This window comes from Podarcis tiliguerta (genome assembly GCF_965153285.1).
Source record: "Podarcis tiliguerta genome assembly, chromosome: 7".
Lineage (NCBI taxonomy): Eukaryota > Metazoa > Chordata > Lepidosauria > Squamata > Lacertidae > Podarcis > Podarcis tiliguerta.
The window spans coordinates 16,032,279-16,056,639 of NC_139540.1; the positions used below are offsets into that span (position 1 = coordinate 16,032,279).

Consider the following 24,361-nt stretch of genomic DNA (forward strand, 5'->3'; position numbering starts at 1 on the left):
TGTCGGGATCTGCGTTCGACCGAGCTGATAAAGCTCATCTTCCTCCAGCCGAATCCTTCGGAATCGCCCCTGACATGATTGGTGACCTGAGCCTTTGATGAGGCTCCAGGCACATCCCATTCAGCAGAGAATCCAAAACAGCATGCAGAAGTGATGAGATTTATGGCTACATCGCTGTGCTTTATTTCTTAATATGCAGACAGCAAAGAAAAATGCATCCTCTCTCTGTGAGAGCAGAGAGCAACTGAGACAAAGGAACAGGAAACCAGTAACATCACATCCGTCTCCCATCTCCCGTGAGACTTCCAACAGCCTGGAAGGTCTCTGGAATGTAAACAGAGTCTTGTGACTCTAAGCAGCTGCACAGTGGCAAACAGAAACTAACAGTTTGTGGCTCTGCTGTAACAGATTTACTGTGGCTAACCTTCTTGGCTTTACTAAAGCAAATAATTTAGAGGTTTTTTCAGCTTCAGAGTGAATTTGAGTTTGCCATGTGCTTCAAAAGGAGGAAGGTCCACTGCCCAGTTGTAAAGCATCTGGCTGGGATATATTAGTCATTGACATTACAAAACTTCAGGCAGTGAAACTGGGCAAGCTGTCGGCCTGAGAGTAACTAAAGTTGACAGTTTTTGTGTTAGTGTCAAAGCTGTTCCATAGGCAGCCGTCAAGCCAGAACTAAGCAGCCCAAAAGACCCTGTAAATGTTATTATCGACAAAGCAAAAGTCCTAACCTGAACAGTAGGCTTTTCTAATGCTTCCTGTTGAGGAGAGCCAATGGCCAGCCTGGCTGGGTGCAGGCAATCCCTTTACTGCAGGGGTAGCCAATGTAGAGGACACCACAGGCTGTGGACCACAACCCCCATCCTCCCTCACCATTGGCCATGTTGACTGGTGGTGATGGGAGTTGGAATACAACAGCATCTGGAAGGCACAATCTTGGCTCCTTCTCCTTTGCGATCAAAGGAGATGCTTCATCTTGTAGCGTTGTTGGCTGAAGATGTGCATAAGCCATTGATTTCTGAAAGTGTACGCAGCAGTTCCTTGCAGTTAGATCAATCACTGGTCTATCTTCAGAAGTCGGCAGCTCCCTAAAATTAGACGTGGATGTCTTCCTATGCCTATTAGTCCATTGACATATTGGAGGGAATTAAAGACAACTAATTGACAGAATGTAGACCTGCATCCTACTATATTGCTGTTAGCATTTCCTTTCCTCCCCTGCCTTCTGTTGAGTGTCTAGACTAGAGTTGTTCATTCATACACGGCTTTTTGTAGATGCCAGTTTGTTTTAAGAGTTGTTTTTCTCGCTGCTCAAGGTCACCAACAGCTTTGGCATAGCATTAGTAGAATGAAAAAGAGACTTGGGGCATATCTTGCATGACACAGACTTCTGAACCTTTATCTTTCAAGTTCCCAAAGTCCTTTTAATAGTAGATCTTGCTTATTTTAATGAGCCTCATTATACCTCATTTGTTCAGCTCTCTTGTGTGCTGCCATATGGCTCCGGTGGCTACCTAGTGAAAATGTATTTATTATCTCATAAAACATATATATAGAGATGTCAGATGCATGTAATTAAAGGAATTGTCTTTTGAGATATATATATTTTATCAATTAACCACCTGGAGCTTCCTAGCCAAATCTTAATCAGCTAGCTGACGAAGGACATCTTGAAATCATGTCTGGAAAGAGGCAAGCAAAGATCTATATATACATACAGGCATAAGCCTCCTTCAGGCATTCATGAAAGTGTGATAATTGTAAGAAGTAAGAATGGGGGGCAGGATTCTATTCAGTTCACATTTAGAGGTGAATTTCCTAATTCTCATTTCCTGACACACAGCCGTTGTTCGAAATTTTCACTTTTCCAAATTTTGCAGTGTTGTTCTACACAAATTCATATACTAGAGAACAGTACACATTAGAATGCACGCTAGTGAAAAAAAGAATAAAAAAGTAGCTCGGTTGTTAGAGCACAAAACTCTTAATCTCAGGGTTGTGGGTTTGAGTATAATGATGGGCAAAGATTCCTGTATTGCAGGGGATTGGACTTATAGAATCATAGAATCATAGAGTTGGAAGAGACCACAAGGGCCATCGAGTCCAACCCCCTGCCAAGCAGGAAACACCATCAGAGCACTCCTGACATATGGTTGTCAAGCCTCTGCTTAAAGATCTCCAAAGAAGGAGACTCCACCGCACTCCTTGGCAGCAAATTCCACTGTCGAACAGCTCTTACTGTCAGGAAGTTCTTCCTAATGCTTAGGTGGAATCTTCTTTCTTGTAGTTTGGATCCATTGCTCCGTGTCTGCTTCTCTGGAGCAGCAGAAAACAACCTTTGTGGTCACTTCCAACTCTACAGTTCTGTGATTCTGTGAAAATGCACAATATATGGGGAAATTGCATAGGAAAATGTGTATACTAGGAGAAGTTCACACTCTTGTTTTTTTTAATAAACTGATGAGGAAATGTAGAGAGCTGAACCAAGATTGGAAAAACAAGAAACCCAAATTGGCAGCTCTGACCATCCCTAGTAGGAAGCAGAAGGGCAAGGCTGTGAACTCTCATCCCCGCACTGCACCCCATACTCCTTCCGGGCCTTGAATTTATATCTGTGCTATTCCCTCCCCCCCCCCCCTTTTAATGGTAAAATTTGGACCCTGCTTTGCTTGGCATATCTCCCAGTTGTAGTTGTTAGAATTCCTGCTCCATGATTGCAGTCATGGGATTTTTGTCTATCACATGACGGTGTATGTTTTGACTCCACAGAGTGGGAAGTGACGAAGACAGGATGTTTGTGTTACTGTGCTCCATGAAGTGGGACTATTGTCCTTTGTTCTTTTTCTCTTTGCTGTCTGATGCTAGAGAGAGAGGGAGCCATGTTGCAGTGTTCCGTGTGTGTTTACATGTAAATAAAATAGATTAGCCCAAATGCTGAGTTGCTGGGGTCTGTCACGCGCATGATGCGCAAACTCTGTGGATCCCTAAGTGTGCTGGTGTCGGTTGACATCGGTCGCTGTGATGTTTGGGCTGAAGAAAGCTTTTGAAGCTCCTGAATGATTGACTAGGAGGAAGAGAACATGCCAGTCGGGCATGTGTCTCTGCCAGGGTCCTACTCAAGTGTAGGCTAAACTCTTGACACTAGTAAGAGCACAGAGTAGAACACTTAGGCTTGAGATCTAACCCCCTGCCCCCAACATATGAAACATTTGCTGGAAATGGATGGCATGTTTTAATTTCTAGAGAGAGAGGTGCAGAGACTCAGACCATATAGGCCAGAGAGACTCCTTAATGCAATGTGCAGATGGAGTATGGGCAGAGCAGGTTGTGTTTGCTAAGGCACATTTTGACTACATTCCAACTACCTGGTAGAAGCAATTGTTGGCTATCAAGCCTGGTCATGATTTTTTTGACTCCTGGGAAGTACCTTTCCTTCCTACAAGTCCATTGTGTGCTGGCAAATGATGCCCACATGCTCTAAGTACAGATCCCACGCTTTCCACCTGCTTCTTGAATGGAATGGCATCCTTGCTTAACCAGGATAGCTTAACACATCAAGAAGGAACTAGTGAAAACTTGAGTTCACCTTGACACACTGAATATTGTGAGATACACCGAAACAGCATAATCCTCACAAAGTGATTTTTATGACATCAATTTCCTGTGTGGATTATGGTGTTTGAACACTCCTGGTGTGATGAGAGATGTTAGGGGAACATGTCAAGGTGGACTCGTTTTCCACTCATTCGCTCCAATTTCCTACCACACTGAACATTTGAATTGGTCCTCGGAGACAATTGGAATGTAAATTCAAGAATTTATAGCTTTCTGACTGAAAATGGGTGTATGTTTTTGTCAGCAAAGCCTGTGGTTTTTTTAGCAAAAGTAACTTGAGTTTCCTCAGCTACCCATACACTTTGCCCATATGATGCCAGTCTGTAATGCACAGACCCCTTTGGTATGTGCAGGTCTCTTGCTTCAATAGTATCTGTGCAAGCAACATAACACTTGAGAGTCCTTAAGGGATGCGGGTGGCGCTTTGGGCTAGGACTTGCCGATCAGAAGGTCGGTGGTTCGAATCCCCGCAACGGGGTGAGCTCCCGTTGCTCGGTCCCTGCTCCGGCCAACCTAGCAGTTTGATAGCACATCAAAGTGCAAGTAGATAAATAGGTACCACTCCGGCGGGAAGGTAAACGGCGTTTCCGTGTACTGCTCTGGTTCACCAGAAACGGCTTAGTCATTCTGGCCACATGACCTGGAAGCTATACGCTGGCTCCCTCGGCCAATAAAGCGAGATGAGCACCACAACCCCAGAGTCGGTCACGACTGGACCTAATAGTCAAGGGTCCCTTTACCGTCACCTTTAACAGATCAACATTCAGTGGTAAAGGGCATTCTTTTCTTTAAAAAGGGATCTGCACCAAAGGCCTTGGAGATCCACTGACCATTAGAGCTAAGGGAGTTAGGCAAGATGAACCAATTGTCTAACTCTCTGTATAAGCCAGTTCTTTATATCCAAGTATGCTGTGATCTCAAGGAGACAGCAGGCTCACTCCTAACTGAGACCCTACCTGCCCGCGGACTGTCTCGCCAGAGTGGTACATGCTCTGGTTATCTCCCGCTTGGACTACTGCAATGCGCTCTATGTGGGGCTACCTTTGAAGGTGACTCGGAAACTAAAACTAATCCAGAACGCGGCAGCTAGACTGGTGACTGGGGGCGGCCGCCGAGACCACATAACACCGGTCTTGAAAGACCTACATTGGCTCCCAGTACGTTTCCGAGCACAATTCAAAGTGCTGGTGTTGACCTTTAAAGCCCTAAACGGCCTCGGCCCAGTATACCTGAAGGAGCGTCTCCACCCCCATCGTTCTGCCCGGACACTGAGGTCCAGCTCCGAGGGCCTTCTGGCGGTTCCCTCATTGCGAGAAGCAAAGCTACAGGGAACCAGGCAGAGGGCCTTCTCAGTAGTGGCGCCGGCCCTGTGGAACGCCCTCCCAGCAGATGTCAAGGCGATAAATAACTACCTGACATTTAGAAGACATCTTAAGGCAGCCCTGTTCAGGGAAGTTTTTAATCTGTGATATTTTACTGTATTTTTTGTTTCTATGGAAGCCGCCCAGAGTGGCTGGGGAAACCCAGCCAGATGGGCGGGGTACAAATAATAAATTATTATTATTATTATTATTATTATTATTATTATTATTATTATTATAACTGAGCTATGGATGTTGTGGAGAGTTTTCTACAGAGCTGTGTCTCTCATGACTTAAGGAATTCTGTCTAGAGAGGAAATGCTGCAAAGGATTCTGGGACATGTTCTACCACACACCATGTTAATTTCATGTTTCTCTGGCCTCACCACTGCCCCATTTGAGGTGAGAGTTGTGCCATAGGACATACCCAACACTTTCTTATGTCTGCATAAGAAAAGGATGTAATAATAAAAGGATGTCACATAGAGGAGGGAGAAAGGTTGTTTTCTGCTGCTCCAGAGAAGCGGACACGGAGCAATGGATCCAAACTACAAGAACTTCCTGACAGTAAGAGCTGTTCGACAGTGGAATTTGCTGCCAAGGAGTGTGGTGGAGTCTCCTTCTTTGGAGGTCTTTAAGCAGAGGCTTGACAACCATATGTCAGGAGTGCTCTGATGGTGTTTCCTGCTTGGCAGGGGGTTGGACTCGATGGCCCTTGTGGTCTCTTCCAACTCTATGATTCTATGCATGTTGTGGGGAAAGACGAGTCATGAATGGATAAGCTGTCCTTCAGTGAAACTCATTCGCCACTCCTGAACTTCTGACTTAGGGACTTTGATAACTTTCGAGGCGTTTCCCTGGAACACAGTTTGAAAATCACAGCTGTTGAATATAAGCTGTCATTACAGGATATTAGTTTTTGTTATAGAGCAGGGGAAGCCAACATGGTGTCCTCCAGATGTTGATGGACTACAACTCCCATCATCTCAGACCATTGGCCATGCTAGCTGGAGTTGAAAGGAGTTGTGCTGCAATAACAAATGGAGGTCACCACAATGTCTGCCCCTATTACAGATTTTGTAATCCCATTTAAGAACATGTGAGACTGTTTTCTGGAGATGGCTTCTTTGGGAGCCAGAAAGTTAATTGTGAAATAGTTGTGTGTATTTTCGGCAGGTGGTATGGTAGGAAGAACTTTGTCTTCATTGCTAGCACAGATCGAACCCTCTGGAGAGGTCTTGTATTAATTTGTGTCTTGTATTAGAGGACTGGGAACTTGCTTCCTTTCCCTCACCTGGCAGCTAACACCAAAAGAATTATGTTTGCACAGTCGAAAGTCTGTTCTGGGGATGGTGACACGAGAGGACACAGAAAGTCACAGCTCGAGCCCTTGGTTGTCTCTCTGCAAATTATGTAGCCATCACATGCATCTCCAGATTTACTACCTCTGAATCTAATTTAGGGTTCGGGTCTCGGGCTTAAATAACTGGCTGGATAACTTGCATAACTCTCTGCATAACTTGCAGAAATAGTTACAGCTTTTGTGTGAGCATTCTTTGTGATGGGTTATTTCAGCTACAAACAATGGGCGTTTCCAAACCCAGTGAGATCCTTGCGCGCTACTTTTGCAGAGCCACGTCACGGAGGATAGAAGGTAACATCTCCAGCTTCTCGGGTCAGACACATGAGTGAAGGTCAATGGGAAATTGTCAGGCAGAGAATTGAGGCCAAGGTAGATTACCAGGAGGCATCTTAGATAGGTGGAGGTTGGTGTGGAGAAGGGTTGTCCAGGAAATCGAGAGAGAGTGGCTGGCATCAGTGGTAGGTATTGCCGGGCACCTGCTGTGGTTCATGTCTTAGTAGGGGAGTTGCAGCTGTCTACCAGAGCCCCCTGGCCGGTTCGCACTCTTTTTGCCATTGGCTGCCTGCTGTCTCACCCTCTGGCGAAATAGGAGAGGCAAGTGGATAGCAGGAACCAGAAGAAGGAGCAACAACTGCTGGTGCCTCCTCACTCACTTGTGCCTCAAGGCAGCAGTAGGGACTGAGCCCAGAGGGAGTGTGTTGGGGCCAGATAGAAGGAAGAGGGAGCCACGGAGGATATCTCAGTTCAGTATATCTGAAGGAGCATCTCCACCCCCATCGTTCTACCCAGACACTGAGGTCCAGCGCCGAGGGGCTTCTGGCGGTTCCCTCACTGCGAGAAGCCAAGTTACGGGGAACCAGGCAGAGGGCCTTCTTGGTAGTGCCCCCCCCCCCCGTGGAATGCCCTCCCGCCAGATGTCAAAGAGAAGAACAACTTTCTGACGTTTAGAAGACATCTGACCTGTTTAGGGAAGCTTTTAATTTTTGATGCATTACTGTATTTTAATATTGTGTTGGAAGCCGCCCAGAGTGGCTGGGGAAACCCAGCCAGATGGGTGGGGTATAAATAAATTGTTGTTGTTGTTAGCTTGACACAGGGCCCCTCAAAGCCTGGTGCCAGCATGGCAAAAGTTTTCTGCAGGGACAGAAATGGTTGCATGACTATACAGGGGACAGAAATAAGGGTGTATGCGCTGTAGGCAAAGCTACTACTCCACGGCACAGACAAAAAGTCAGCTCACTGGAAGGATTTTTGTAGGGGACAGGAACAGCCAGGAACTAACCACGTTGGAACTGGATAGAGCAAGGCAGAGTCCCTCACAAGCAGCTTGTGATAAAAAATCATTTATTGCTTTTCCAATCAGCAGTCATGGCAACTAGAGCAGTGCTCTGGTCCAACTCCCAGAAGGCCTGCAGTTTGAGCCCACCTCTGACTGATGACCTTTGCAGGTTATAGAATAGCAGACACTGCTCCTCTGGAGAGGAGAAGCACCAGCCACTTAACAAATGCCAGCGTCTCCCCTATTCTCGCATCCCACCCCCTAAGCAGTCCATGCATATAGCATGAACAAAGAAGAATGAAACAACCTGCTTGGCTATTCTTGCTTGGCATGGAAGGGAGTTTTAATCCTGGCTGACAATTTCAGACATGATTTTCCCTTGGGAGTTAGTCTCCTATTTAGGTCTGTTCTTATAACCAAATAGGAGGCTCTGGCAACGGCCCTCCAGAGTTTCAGACCAGGAGTCTCTCACAGCCCTATTTGGAGAAGCTGGGAATTGAACTTATCACCTTCTGCATGCCAAGCAGATCTTCTGCCACTGAGCTGCAGGCCATCTTCTGTACAAGAATGTGGGCTGAATTGATTTGTACAGGGAATTGCACGTGCTGATCATGCACCTGCCTGTTGCTCCACCTCCCGGACTTGCAACTCAACCTGCATTGCTGCACATCTGGGTTGAGCAGTAAATCTGATGTGTATATGGTGAACTTTGCGTGTATTCACACAACCTGCATGTTCCAACACCACGGTTTGGTCATGTGAATTGGCAATAAGACACCAATGTGGTTCAGAATGTTCAGAATTGATAGGATCTGGATGGGAAGAAAGCACTAAATAATTGTTCCTGTTACTCCCAAGTCTAGACTAATTCTCTACCTGGCAGCAACTGAAGCCAAGACTCCTCTGACTGGTGTGCAGTGCATGTTGCAAAAATAGTGATTGAATTCTCTTTGAAGAATCTCAGCCTATGCTTAACTATTCAGACAATCAGTTTGTAGAGAAAGTTGGGATGCTGGAAAAATGCTCCAGAAACGCCTTTTCCAGGCTTTCTATTACTCTTCTGAGACGTTCATATGTTCGTGTTAAGTATTCCTTTTTATTACTGTTTTTCCATGGCTCATGCCTAATGAATATAAAAATCCATGCCTGCTTAGTGAAACTGTCCCACTTAGTGAAACTGAGGACCTAATGGTTTCTGAAATCCATTCATGTACCTCTTTTTCAGGCATGCGACAGCTGACTTAACCAGGGGAGAATAGAAATAGTAATCTCAGCCACAGGTGTTGTTTTTCTTAGCACTTCAACTCCGTGTTGCCTTATGGAAGATTTGCTCATATTGGCTCAAGCCAACATTGACTTTGTCCTATACAACTTCCATTAATTCAATCTATTCTTTGACCCGTGTCTCAACCTTTATTTTGGTGTCATTTTATATTTCTCATTCCATACCTCTGTGGACCAGATCTAGGACCCCAAACAGACACACAGTTCACGTTGTTGGCAGATAATGCTCCACCAATGTGCCTGGGCATATTTCTCTGCCGCTGCTAATGGTGGCTTTTGACTTGAGGCCTGAGGGCTGGGATCATGTTCTGAACCAGACACTGGTCCCTGCCAGAAACCCTAGACTACGTTCTGCAGTGCTGTTTCTGATTACCTTAAAAGCAAGCGACACAAAAGCACACAGGACCTTTCGTCAATAACTACTTGATAGAAGAAGAACAACTCTGGGACTGGTGCCCAAACTGGTATCCCCAGTTTTGCAACTCTCCCCTTGAATCCAGACCATCAGCATGTATATTTCTTCACTTCTGAACCCATGCCTACCATTAGGCAAAATGAGGTGAAACCATAGGCATATAAACCACTGTTCTCACAAGTCCCCTAACTAGCCTGTTTCCCTCAGGTACAGAGAAGGAGGTTGCCCGGTCATCAGTGATGAAATATTTTGTCTTCTGTGTGTTTTAAAGGAGGGTTGTAGATTTTTCTCGATTCACTCCCCCCGTTTTATCTTTCGTAAACCGTTTTGAGTTGTTGTTTTTTACCGTCAATCGGTGTTTTGATTAAATAAATAAAATAAAATAGATGCCTGTCACGTGCTGTATATCAAAGTGGTAAGGGTCTCACCTTGACCCCAGACTGCCCTTCCCCAAACCAAATCAATGGCTGCTGGAAGACAACAGCAATCGCCGTTTGTTGACATCAGAGCATTTGGGAAGTTATGTATTATTTGGGGAGCGGGACTATTTCAGTGGCATCCCTGTGTTGGTCATGATGCGCTGCTCCACCTTAAAGTCTTCCATCTTAAATTCCTCCAAGGCCTGAACTTTTAAGTAACTGAGGAATATGAGGTCCTTCAGAGCCTGAAGATTGAACACCCTACGTAGGCCTCGAACACATTTTCCTCCTTCTTCGGTGCTGTAGCTGCAGTTTTAATGCGGTGTTTATCTGTCATTGTCAGTAATGCCCATGAAATGCATAAACCTGTCTGTGGGATCAAAGGAGCTATGCTGTGATTGAAGAAAGAGCATTCCACTACCTAAACAGAACTGAACATACTAAAATACTGCTGTTGAATGCTTGCATTTGGTGCAGTTCAGTCAGCACAGGTTGTCTCCTGTATTTGATGCAGATAGAACACCTTTTTGTCCTCTTCCTTGACACTGATCTCCAGGGTTTAGATTTCATGTTTGTTTCCGATACCCATCCTGCCTGTTACCTGTCCTTGGCGATACATCATTTGCATGGTGACGCAAAAGGAGTGGATTGTCAGTCTTCATAAAATGTCAAGGACCCAGGTGTCAAGATAAAAAGGCAATATTCTTGTAAGTGGTTCAGGCAGACAATAAAGCCTTTTTGTCAAGTTAGAGATGGTAGCGTCTTCCGTCTCCGAGTGTGAAGTGGCTTTAACGTGGGAATATCTTGGCTCTGTAGTCTGCTATATGACCTGCTTCTCACAGAGGTGGCAAATCTGTGTTGGGGCTTTGCCACTTTGAGATGCAGGTGGAGGCGAGGCTTCCGTTTCTGAATGCTATTCCTTGCAAAAATAAAAAAGGGATGTCACCAGTAGCTTCTTTTGATGGTCAGGTAGCACTTCAAAGCCACAAGTCAGGAACAGGGTTCCCCTCGACCCATACACTTTCTGAAGTACAATTCGTCAGGTACCAGAGCAAGGTGGGATCTGAATCTAGACAACACATCCATCCAGCAGCGGCTACAATAGTATAGGTACAACATTTCACATGTACAGTGGTACCTCGGGTTACATATGCTTCAGGTTACATACGCTTCAGGTTACAGACTCAGCTAACCCAGAGATAGTGCCTCGGGTTAAGAATTTTGCTTCAGGATGAGAACGGAAATCATGCTCCGGTGGCACGGCAGCAGCAGGAGGCCCCATTAGCTAAAGTGGTGCTTCAGGTTAAGAACAGTTTCAGGTTAAGAACGGACCTCCAGAACGAATTAAGTACTTAACCCGAGGTCCCACTGTAGTGCATGGACGTGTGAACATATAAAACCCTTCTGATAGAGGGTTTTTACAGAAATAAGCTATATCACGAGTCAACATGTGGAATGTACACCAAGTTTGGGATTGTTAATTGTTTTTAAAGAAGGGCAATCTGACCTTTGTTATAAAGAACTAATTACTTTTCTTTTAGTAGCAACATGCCTACTTGTGAGTGGAACAGAATTGGAAAGGATTGGAACATCTGAGTATCTCTCATTGTAAACAGACTATACGGTCTATTGTCGTATCAGAAAAATTAACAAAGAGATACGTGCATTAAACAATACAAGTGATGGAGACGATTTTGTTGAAATATGGCATCCTTGTATAAAACACTTTACTGATGATCCTGAATGTTGGCAACTGCTGAAATCACAGATTGGACTTCGGCAAATTTCTCTCGATTGATGTGCCCTGTAGCAGGGAGGGGGCGAGCTGGGGTTTTGTTTTTGCACCCCTTTCTCTCTCTCTCTCTTTGTAATTGTTATATATTGGAAGTCTATAAAATTATATTAAAAAGCAAGCAAGCAAACAAAAAATATCCCTCCCACAGCCTTAGAGGCAGAGCGTCGCCATCATGGCTAGTAGCCACAGAAAGCCTCTTCCTATTCATCTTATCCTCTTTTGAAAGCATCCAAGTTGGGGACCATCAGTAGCACCTGTGGCAGCAAGCTTGCTTCAAAATTAGTGCGTCTAGAATTGCAGCCCTAAGGAGAACAGCAGCCCCCATCTTCATAGCATTTCTCAGGATTGTATGCCCCTCTTTATAATTATTTTCTCTGACCACTCCGATGCTGGGGTTGTTGTGGGTTGGCATGCAATGAGGAAGAATAGTTGAAGGGCATATGATGCAATTTGCCTGCATGGGCCCATATGACAGAGTGAAGTGAATGCCTCTGATTTGTAGCATAAGGCTAATGGTGAGTTATTTGATTTATTGTTGTCTTTTTATGGCCGGGGAGGAGGGAGAGAGGTGTTCGTTGGTTTTCCTGGCTCAGGTCAGGTGCCAAAATAACTTGACTGGCCTTGACTGGCTACCGAGCAGATAGGCACTATATCACCAAAACAGCAGGTTGCATAGACGGAACTTCATGTTGATAAACAGCAAGTGTGAAGCTGGAATAAAACACTCTCCTGTATTTGTGCTGTCAGATGCCTTGGTCTGAGGATTTTCGGCCACACTGTGTTGGTTGTGCCTCTAAGCAACAAAGCATTCACACACAAATACCAAAAGAAAATGTAGACACACACACACACATTTACTTTTTATTGCAGTAAATTGCAGTGTGTTTATAGTGGTGCATATTGTGCACATGAATTATAGCACCCCAGCAGAATTTCTGAAAATGAAAATTCCTGGATACTGCCCTGAGTCTAACTTCTCCAACCTGATGCCCTCCAGGTTTTTGGGACTACCGCTCTCATCATCTGTGACCATTGGCCATGCTGGCTGAAGCTGATGGGAGTTGAAGCAATATCTAGAGGGCAACAGGTTGAGGAAGGCTGATCTAGCTCATTGTAAGGCAGGTCTATGGGTCCAGTTAGCATCTCCACCCCCATCATTCTGCCCGGACGCTGAGGTCCAGCGCAGAGGGCCTTCTGGCGGTTCCCTCATTGCAAGAAGTGAGGTTACAGGGAACCAGGCAGAGGGCCTTCTCGGTAGTGGTGCCCGCCCTGTGGAACACCCTCCCATCAGATGTCAAAGAGATAAACAACTACCTGACATTCAGAAGACATCTGAAGGCAGCCCTGTTCAGGGAAGTTTTTAATGTGTGACATCTTAGTGTATTTTTGGTCTTTGTGGAAGCTGCCCAGAGTGACTGGGGAAACCCAGCCAGATGGGCGGGGTACAAATAATAAATTATATTATTATTATTATTATTATTATTATTATTATTATTATTGCTGCTGTTGTTGTTTCAGATGTGTTATTTCCTTTTTTGAAGAAAACAAATAATTTCAGTAACAGATGAACTTCTGGTCCTCTCCACGCTATGAACCCTGCAGCCTATCTTGGTTTTCCTAGTCTGGTCTCCTTTGGACCACATATCTGAAAGGGACCAGGCTAGAAGCATTGCAAGCTCTGGATTTTGCATGGCTGTCTTCCCCGGACACTTTCCTAGCTGCGTGCCACAGCTGGAAAAAGGACCATAGCTCATCTTTGCAGGCAAGAAGCCCCAGATTCCAGGCATTTCCCGTTCGATGGCCAAATAGTGGGTTATGGAAGGCCCTCCTCTAGGGACCCTGGGAAGCAGCTGCCAGTCAAAAGTGCCTTGTACTATGCTAAATGGACCAATGCTCTAAGGCAGCTTCATATCTCAATATGAACATGGGAAGCTATCTCCAAGCCCTTGGATAAGCAGTAGGGTGACACCTTTCAGACTGTTCCTTCCAGCGCCATTCTACTGAGTTATTTGTATTGGGCTGCAAAAGAAGGATAACCTTTGTTATCCAATGGAGGTCTCCACCTCCATCATTCTGCCCAGACACTGAGGTCCAGCACCGAGGGCTTCTGGAGGTTCCCTTGCTGCAAGAAGCCAAGTTACAGGGAACCAGGCAGAGGGCCTTCTCAGTAGTGGCACCCGCCCTGTGGAATGCCCTCCCACCAGATGTCAAAGAGAAAAATAACTACCAAACTTTTAGAAGACAACTAAAGGCAGCCCTGTTTAGGGAAGCTTTTAATGATTAATAGGTTATTGTATTTTACTGTTTTGTCGGAAGCTGCCCAGAGTGGTTGGGGGGACCCAGCCAGATAGTCGGGGTATAAATTATTATTATTATTATTATTATTATTATTATTATTATTACCTTGCATTGCTTACATAAAAAAGCAATGCAAGGCGATAAGGATTATTCTTTCAACATTTTTCTTAACAGGGTGAGGGGAAGAGAGAATGAAGATACTAGACCAAACTGGCAATGCCTTCACCATTCCATTAACAATTATCATCCTGGCCGTATGGTATTTTGTTTGTTTTCTGATCCTAATTAATCATCTTATTTTTGAGTTAAAATAATTAAAGCTAAATCCTCTCTCTTCATTTTAATCCTTCCCTTGCTAAGCCGCGCACTGTTGCGCCATGCTGTCTATCCTGTGGAAGTTGCTTGGAGCCATTTTCCTGCCTCGCAATCATGTTGTCTCTTGGAAAGTTATAAACTCTGAGAGATGAAAACACCTTCCTGAAAAAAAAAGGAGGAAGGAAGGCAGTGTTAATAAGCAGCTCCCTAATCACAGCGGATGTATGCCTAGATCCGTGATCATAGGACACCAAATGTCAGTGTTCCTCGCCGAAGCAAGCACTGGAAGTTAAATGCTTTAATTGGGTTTTACTTGCTTTGTTTTGTTTCAAACCTAAATGAATCATAGAGCTAAAAGGTATATTGTGCAAGCTTGAATAAAAGTCATTTGCCAAAAGTCTGTGCAGATTTCAAAGTAATTAAAACTCATGGACTGCCTACTTGGCACTATCTTCTTAATTGATAATCAAAATGAGCAGATCAAATAAGTATGCTTTGAACACAGCTGATAATTGCCAGCAATTCCCTTTGAAATTCTTGGATCAGTTGGATTCCATCATTAAACTGGTTGTTTGCAAATTCGCTACTAGTTGATGCAAATCCACAAAGAAAACCCTTGCATAATACAACGATGACACTGGGTCTCATTAAATAACATAATAAGTTTTAGGATGAGATGAGAGGGAAATAAGTTGCTTAGAATTTGTGCTGCCTTTTTTTTTTTTTTTTTTGCCAAATCAAGGCGAATGAGAGTGTGTAAAGGTAAAGAGCAAGACTCTGTTCATTGCACTGGACAATGTTGTGGTAGAAGTCAACCAAAGATTTAAAATCCCTTTAAAAGCAATGGGCGTTGTCCACTGTCACCCAAGTTGCATTTAAAATCCCAAGTTTTCCTCTCTTCTCCTGCATCTCCTTGTTTCATCACAAATCAACTCCAAACCTCCAGAGTACATTTCGGAGTCAGAGAATGGATATCTGTTCCATTCTGCTGGCAAACACTAAACTATACCTTACAATGTGTTCCTGTAAGGTGGGGTGGTTTGCAGAAGCCTTCAGCTGTCTGCTCTCCCCTGCCTGACTAACATCTAAGCCTCTCTGTTCCTGGCTTCTTTCTGCAGTTGGCTGCAAACCTTCACTTGGAGCTGGCTCATTCCTGACATGGTCAGAGTGCTGTTGCGCTTATGTCTAGTTTGCAGGCTTCCCATAGGCATCTGATCACCCCAACCAGAGCAGGTTATGAGACCAGATAGGCCAATGACCAGATCCAATAGACTTGTCTTACATTCTTAAGTGTTTGAATGTGACAGTGGTGCACTGAGCACTTATGCAGGTAAACACTTTCTCCACTGCTTGCATCCCATATAAACCGGGCCTGAGATTTGGGGTGTTCGCTTTTTTCATTCCTTTCCCCCACCCCATGCAATACAAAGGATTGGCTTAAGTGCATGTGTCCTACTAAGCGGAGTATTCCCTCCAAGAAAATAACGCATGAACAGAGCCAGAATGTTCTTATTAATTGCTTTTGAATGCTGCAGTTGGTGTTTTGTGCTTCAGGTAGTGCTGGGATAATTGAAACAGCTGGGGGTGGGGGAGGAATCAAGTAGGATTCAAGGTGGTCTGCAAAGCTCTGGAGACAGATGTGCATATAAATGCACATTAAAAATAAACCCAAATAAATAAATACCAAGTTACTCGCTCTTATTTACTTCTTGCGATCCAGTGGGACAGAACTCATTCCCACAAGCTTAGATGCTTGCATTTTCTATTATTACTTAAGACTTTTAAAGTGGGGGGAGGGGAATCTGGCTGAAGCTTATGTGATGTTTCAAAGTGAAGAGATGAGTAGAATTTGCATAATAGAATCACAAAAATGGAAAGCATGAAACATTTGATATTTAAAATAGTCTCATCTAAAGCTTTTAGCACAGGTAGGAAAGGTTAATAAAAATCCATCCTTACAGCATATAAATTATTCCAGACTTTAAAATGTAAAACAAAATTATGTCCAATCCATCTTCCTGCCTTCTCTTACAAACATATGTCTCCTTAATAAACCTTTCCTACTTAAAAACCTACTTGAAAAATTAAAGTGAAATGCATCACGCTTCTGACTTGTGTGAGCTATAATCCAGTGTCCAGTCACTTAACTTGGCCCTAGACCAGCGGTCGGCAAAGTTTTTGTGGCTTGGGCCAGTTCACGGTCCTGCAGATGCCGCGGTGGGCCGGAGTGTGTGTGCGCACACAAAAGCAAACACTATATATGGTCTCCTTCCAGTGCGGAGGAGGCTTGCGCAGCTTCCCATTGGCTGCAGGAGCTTCCTGCAACCAATGGGAAGCCGGCCAGCATCGCGGAAGGCGGTCCCCGCTCTTCTCCGCCTGGTTTAGCGTGGCACACAGGAGCCAATAGGGCGGCAGGGGTCCCTGGGCCAGTTAAACAACCCCTTCCCTAGACCAATGGCGTAAGGGCACAGTGGAAGGTGCCATTAAGCATTTGCACCTTGTCTTGCCCGTGACAGTGAGTAACCAAAGCCAACCTTTCCATACTTGGGAAGTGAACGCATGGGAGGGTCTGAGGGGTCAAAGACATGACTTGAAGCCACCATCACAGAAATGAAATGCTACAGAATGATGTTGGAGTACCTATGAGGAAAGAGTTGAAGTGCTGTACTGAAATCAGGAGCCAAAGATCCGTTTAGTATTTTGAGATTAAAACAGTGATGGTGTGGTTAAAAAGAATTTTTTTTTTTTTTTTTTTTTATAAATATTTATTAAGTTTTACATAAACAATAAAGAACAACATAAACAACACATAACACAGAAAAAATACACAAACATAAAACACAAAAACAACAGTAATAAACAATAAAAATAGAGAAAATTAAAAAAAAATACCCTTTTTATCTTCATAATGACCTTGCATTTACTTGTTTCTGCGACTTCCCCCAACCTCCCTACTCTGTATTCCAAATCAAATGTTCTGTCTGCAAATTCTTTCCCTCTATCATAATTTAAATTTCTCATCATCTTAAATCCATATCCCATAATTATATTTCCTTCAGTCTAGATTTTAGATCTTTTTCTGTTCACCTTTCTTGCTAAAAACCAGTCACCTTCAGTCCGATATCTTCAAATGTTCGTTATCTTGCAGTATTTCTGTAAATAGTCTTTAAATTTCCTCCAATCTTCCCTCACCGTCTCTTCTCCCTGGTCTCTAATCCTGCCGGTCATTTCTGCTAATTCCATGTAGTCGATGACTTTCATCTGCCATTCTTCCAGAGTGGGTAATTCTTCTGTCTTCCAATACTGTGCAATAAGTATTCTTGCTGCTGCTGTAGCATACATAAAGAAAATCCTATCTTTCTTGTGCACCTGTTGGCCAACCATGCCCAGGAGAAAGGCTTCTGGCTTCTTCGAAAATGTGTATTTAAACACTTTTTTCAGCTCATTATAAATCATCTCCCAGAATGCCTTAATCTTAGGGCACGTCCACCAAAGGTGAAAGAATGTGCCTTCAACTTCTTTACATTTCCAACACTTATTATCGGGCAAATGGTAAATTTTCGCAAGCTTGACTGGTGTCATGTACCACCTATATATCATTTTCATTACATTCTCTCTTAGGGCATTAGATGCCGTAAATTTTATACCGGTGGTCCATAACCGTTCCCAGTCAGCAAACATTATATTATGGCCCAAGTCTTGTGCCCATTTAATCATCACTGATTTCACTTCCTCATCCTGTGTATTCCATTTTAGTAGCAAGTTATACATTCTTGACAAAATCTTAGTTTTGGGTTCTAACAATTCTGTCTCCAATTTTGATTTTTCCACCTGGAAGCCAATTTTTCTATCCATTTTAAATGCTTCCATTATTTGATGATAATGGAGCCAATCTCGGACTTTACTTTTTAATTTATCAAAACTCTGTAGTTTCAATTTGTCTCCATCTTGTTCTAAAATCTCCCAATATTTTGGCCAGTTTGCCTCCATATTGAGCTTTTTTAGTGCTTTTGCTTCCATTGGGGACAACCACCTTGGGGTCTTGGTTTCAAGCAAGTCTTTATACCTCATCCAAACTTTAAACAATGCATTCCTAACAATGTGGATTTTAAACATTCTATGCACTTTAACCTTGTCATACCATAGATATGCATGCCAACCAAAAACATTGTTAAATCCTTCTAGATCCAACATGTCAGTGTTTTCAAGAAGTAGCCATTCTTTTAACCAACAAAAGGCTGCCGCCTCATAATAAAGTTTCAGGTCTGGCAGGGCAAAGCCCCCTCTTTCTTTTGCGTCGGTCAATATTTTAAATTTTATCCTTGGCTTTTTGCCCTGCCAGACAAATCTGGATATATCTCTTTGCCACCTCTTGAAACAATCAATCTTATCTATAATTTGCAGTGTCTGAAACAAAAACAACATTCTTGGCAATACATTCATCTTTATCACAGCAATACGACCCATTAAGGAGAGTTTCAAATTAGACCATATATCTAGATCTTTCTTTATCTCCGACCAACTTTTCTCATAATTGTCTTTATATAAATTTCCATTTTTCGCAGTCATAGTAATACCCAAATATTTCACTTTTTTCACTACTGCCAATCCTGTCTCATTCTGAAATCTTTCTTTCTCAATTTCTGTTAGATTCTTTGTCAAAACTTTGGTTTTTGTTTTGTTCAATTTAAACCCTGCCAGTCGACCAAACTCTTGGATCAGTTCTAAGGCTCTTTTCACACTGGATTCTGGCTCCTGTAATGTCAGAACTAGGTCATCTGCAAATGCTCTTAATTTATATTGTTTAGCTCCGACCTGAATCCCTCTGACCAATTGGTCCTTTCTAATCATATTCAGCAACACCTCCAGGACTGATATAAACAGCAAAGGAGAAATTGGGCAACCTTGTCGCGTACCTTTCTCTATTCTGAACTCCTCAGTGATTACACTGTTTACAATTAACTTAGCTTTTTGTTCAGAATAGATTGCACCTATACCATTTTCAAATTCCTGACCTACCCCCATACTTTGGAGATTTTTCTTCATAAAACTCCAAGAAATATTATCGAAGGCCTTCTCCGCATCCACAAATATTAGAACCGCCTTAGTATTTATTTTTTCTTGTAAAAATTCCAGAATGTCTATTATATTCCTTACATTATCTGATAAATGTCTTCCTGGGAGAAAGCCTGCTTGGTCCTTATGAATCTCCTCTATTAAAACCTTCTTGAATCTTCTAGCCAGAATATCTGCAAAAATTTTGTAATCCACATTAAGTAATGATATTGGGCGGTAGTCTTTGAGTTGGTGTTTCTGAGTCTCTACCTTTGGTATAAGTGTAACAAAAGCTTCTTTCCACGTATCTGGTGCCTTCTCCCCCTGAAGTATTTTGTTACAAACTTCTTTCAATGGCTGAATTAGCCAGTCTTTCAGTGCTTTATAATATCTAGCAGTCAGTCCATCGGGTCCTGGAGACTTGCCCAGTTGCATATTCTGAATGGCACTCTCGACCTCTTGGTCTGTTATGCTATAATTCAATTTCAATCTATTCTCTTGAGATATTTTCGGTAGCCCATTCGCTTTCAAGAATTTCTCTATGTCTACTTCCTTCTGGGGTTGTTGAGAATAAAGCTGTTTAAAATATTTTTGAAAAGCGGTCCTTATTTCTGTAGGGTTCTGAATAGTTTTTCCTTCCACTTCTAGATTTGTTATTGTATTCAACTTTTGTCTCTTCTTAATTTGCCAAGCCAATAATTTCCCACACTTGTTTGCAGATTCAAAAGTTCTCTGTCTCATTTGTCTGATCTTCCACTCAATCTCTTGATTTACCATTTGCATATATTCCACTTGATATAATTTAATCTCTCTTAGAGTTTCCTTTGAATTTGGCTTTAATCTCAATCTCTTTTCTCCTTCATTGATCTTTTCCAAGATCTTTTCCCTTCTTTCCTTTTGTAATCTCTTTTTAAGCGTATTTTGTTGTATCAAGAACCCTCTCATAACAGCTTTACTTGCATCCCATACGATTCTTTTCTCCACCGTCGTGTTCAAATTTATCTCGAAATAGTCTTTCAAAGTTTTCTGGGCCTTTTTATTCACTTCCTCATCCCTGAAGAGAGAGTCGTTCATTCTCCATCTGAAAGAACCAGTTGGTAGTAAGTTCATTCCCATCTTTACTGCATTATGGTCGGAGCAAGTTTTTGGGCAGATTTCCACCTTTTTTATATTTGGTGCCAGTCCTCGGGTGATCCATATTTGGTCGATTCGTGTCCAAGTCATTTTAGCTTCAGAATAGAAGGTTCCCTCTCTTCCTAACGGGTTTTTGGTTCTCCAGATGTCAATCAAGTCCAGGTTATCAGTCAAATCAAAAAAGGTTTTCGGTAGTCTACCATCCTTGGTGACCACCTGTCGTTGCGCCTTGTCCATATTTGTTGAAACAACTCCATTCATATCTCCCATCAAAATCACACTGTATTCCAAATATTCATTCAGTGTCTCATGCAGCTTCTTAAAAAACTCGGATTTTCCCTCGTTTGGTGCATACACTCCTACTATCAGATACTTCTGTCCATGGTACTGTATTTCAATTGCCAAATATCTTCCATGTTCATCCTTAAACATAAATTTTGGTGTAAGGCTCTCTTTGGCATATATTACTACTCTTTTTTTGACTTTGTCAGATGAGATAAATTCTTGACCCAATCTTTTGTTAATTAAAATTTTCCTATGGAGCCTGGTCACATGTGTTTCTTGTAAGCAGATCAAGTCCAATTGTTCTTTCTTTAAAATATGGAATATCGATTTCCTCTTTCGAACTGAGTTGAGGCCATTACAATTCCAGCTTAGAAGTTGCAGAGACATGATGAATTTATTCTGTTATATTCCTCCAGATGCTCCCTCTGTCTTGTCTTTATCTGTCAAGTCCGGCGTTGTCCTCTTCTTTCTGTTTCGTTTCGGCCTTGCTCCTGTCTTGTCTTCCTCTCCCTCCTCTGATGACTCCAAGGAATCTGCTACTTTTAATGTTCCTTTCTGTAGGTCCTCTCCATAAACTTCTAAAAAGGCGTTCTTGTCTTCCACTGATCTTACTTTTGTCTTTCTTCCCTTGATACTGAAGGAGAGTCCTTCCGGAAATTCCCACCTGAAAATGATGTGGTTTTTTCTTAATTGAATAACTAGATCTTTATAATTCGATCTAAGGTCCAGAAGATGCTTTGGAATATCCTTGAAGATCTCGACTTTGGATTGATTAATTATCAATGATTTTTGAAAATGTAGTCCCAAAATCTTGTCTCTTTCTTCTTTGGTTCTAAATGTAACCAAACAGTCTCTAATTTTGATCTTCTTGCTTGTTCTTCCCAGACGAAAGGCACTCAGGATCTTAATTTCCTCCTTCTCAGGCTCCAAAGTCCAAAATTTCTGAAATTCTTGTGTCAGAAGGTCCCGCAGGCTTCCTTCCTCGATCTCTGGAACGTTTCTAATTCTCAGATTAGTTTGTTTATCTTTTAATTCCAGCATAGAAAATCTTGCTCTATACTCCTCCAATTGCTTGCTCATCGGTGGCAATTTCTCCTCTGTAGCAGCTGCAACCCCCCTTGCCTCCTCAGCAATTTTTCTTGTCTCAACCGACGCCTCAAATAATTCCTTAATTGAGGCTGTATTCTGTTTTATACTGGCAGAGTTCTGTTCTATCTTTTGGAAGGCCTCTGTTACCCCTTTGTTTGTTTCTTCAACTTGACTTTTTACTTCCACAACTTGTTTTTTAGTTTCTGACACTTCTTGTGTCAGTTTGTCTAGGGATCCCTGTACCCTTGCAAATCCTGCAGTAATAAGGTCTTCTGTCCCAGACATTTCTTTTACTTTGGGTATAACAGAGGCACTTCCTGTAGGTTCAGGGAAGGATCCCCTCCTTCCCGTGTGAAAAGATTTACCAGATCTTGTTGTTTTGTCTTGAAATTGCTGTAATTTTCCTTTTCCCTCTGCCATAAGCCACCAGTTTCAAGGTTACTCTGCAGCTGCAACTTATTTACCAGTTCAAGGGAAGAGAGTGGAATTTTCCTCTATTTACTTTGTATCCCTGCAGTAATTTCAGTAGCCACCAGGGGGACCTCGGAAATATTACTATTAAAAAAATACAATGTATCACCTTCTCTCTTTTCACAACCGATTCGAAACAGTAATGTCCACAATACCAAGTTTCAAGTAGAATTCTCTTGTCCTGGTGGGCTGGCTCCTTCAAACACTTAAATATTCTTTTGAATGCTTCACAGTCTTTCACAGTCTTTTAAGACTTCACTTTCACTTTTGGCAAACCAAAACGGCAGTCCGGACAGCTTCCCTGCTGCCTGGGGGGGGATTTTCTATTGTCCTTTAGCCAAATCCAAATCTATTCACAATCAAACGTCTAGGCAGTATATCTTAGTCTTATAAGTCTCTTTGATCAGACAGAATGTCCCTCCATTTTCCCCCTCCCCTTCTAATAACAGTGGGGGGGGGGACTTTTAACGTCCTTTGACGGCTCAGGACGATATTTCTCAATCACAGAGACCTTTCATGCAGGCAAAAATATCTTTCCTATCTTTTCCCCTCTCCTCTCCTGCTTCCGGAGAGGGGGTCTTGTCTTAAGATTTTCGGATTTTTTATCCTTTCAAAGACGTCTTTAAAGGTTTTAGTCCACAGAGTCTTTGCTTTAAACTATTTACACAGCGGAAGGCTGGCTTCCTGTTTAGACCTTACCGCTTCGGGTTCAAATTACTTCTCTCTTTTACTTCAAGTCCCAATTCTAATCCAACATTCAAAATCTTGCTTTTCTTTGAAGTTTTAACTTCCCCTACTCACGGGTACTTCTTTTCTTTTGTAATCCAAATTGTCTCAGGAAAAAGCCGGCGCTCTCTCGGCAACAGCTGCGCGACGTCACTCCAGAGAAGTAGCGATCGACTCTCAGTGCCTCGCCACCCCCGCCCCGCTCAGGAGCCTTTACCAGACTCCTTTTACGTTTGGGGGGGGGCGCAAATGGCACCCACCGAGTCCCACGGCCGTAGGCTTCCTCCGCCTACGGTTTCAAGGGTCCACCGCGTCGCCGAAGCGGTAAGACCCCAGTTTCTCTGGAGCTCTTCCCTCCGAGGATCAAAGGGAAGCCGCCATCACCGCCGGCGCTCGGCTCCGGAAGCCCTGGTTAAAAAGAATTATTAGGGCTAGGCAGATCTGCCAATTTTGGTTCTTTTAGTTTCTCATGTTCCTGATTCTGGAATTCAGTCCCCCTACATTCGTTTGTAATAATAATAATAATAATAATAATAATAATAATAATAATAGAATCCTTACAAAAACTCATCAGCATTTAGTACAAACTTCTCCTAATAGACACATTTTTGTATGCCATTTTGATTAATATACACAATTTTGCAAGCGGTTCCCCCTAATACAGTGGTACCTCGGGTTAAGTATTTAATTCGTTCTGGAGGTCCATTCTTAACCTGAAACTGTTCTTAACCTGAAGCACCACTTTAGCTAATGGGGCCTCCTGCTCCTGCCGCGCCGCCGGACCACGATTTCTGTTCTCATCCTGAAGCAAAGTTCTTAACCCGAGGTACTATTTCTGGCTTAGCAGAGTCTGTAACCTGAAGCGTATGTAACCCGAGGTACCAATGTATCCCTTTTTGTATGTTATTGTGAGGAATATATTCATCTGACTGCAGATGTCCCTCTAATAAATGCATGTTGGGTTGTAGAACTGCTTTGCAAAATTCAAAGAAGTGCAGAAAGGAATGGAAGCATGGGGGAAAACTGGTTGCTTTGTCAAAAGCAGGGAAAGGTACCCACCAGTCCAAAACACTACATCTTCAGATTCTAGATGCACAGCTGAAAATCAGCACTGGCAGCCACCCGGTTAAAAGCAATCACAAATTGGCTTAACATATGTTTTTCATCCATTCATCCATCAGTTGCATTTGCATCTGAGTAAAACTAAATGTTCTGAAGCAATGAGTGTTGTTTTCTTTGTTTTTAGATCTTGCATCCATGTGTTAACAGCAGGCATCGACTTAGAAAAAGACACTCCCTTCTATCACAGGTATATTTTTAGTCAGTTAAACATTGGTTAATGGATTGACCTAACAAATTAAGAGAATAATATTGTGTTGTTGTTGTTTAGTCGTTTAGTCGTGACCCCATGGACCAGAGCACGCCAGGCACTCCTGTCTTCCACTGCCTCCCGCAGT

General features: G+C 42.9%; 1 protein-coding gene across 7 annotated transcripts in view; it reads left to right on the forward strand.

The window, feature by feature from the left end:
- SAMD12 (sterile alpha motif domain containing 12) overlaps positions 1-24,361 on the forward strand; it is a 209,992-nt gene that overhangs the window by 138,327 nt on the left and 47,304 nt on the right. For 4 of the 7 annotated variants that reach the window (XR_014513768.1, XR_014513770.1, XM_083450765.1 and 1 more), the window contains exon 5: positions 24,151-24,213. The exons of the other annotated variants lie outside the window; for them this stretch is intronic. Coding sequence is in view for 2 of the 4 variants with exons in the window: in XM_083450765.1 (XP_083306891.1) it covers positions 24,151-24,170 (20 nt within the window). In the remaining 2 variants the exon portion in view is untranslated. The remainder of the gene's footprint in view (positions 1-24,150; positions 24,214-24,361) is intronic. 7 annotated transcript variants of the gene reach the window in all.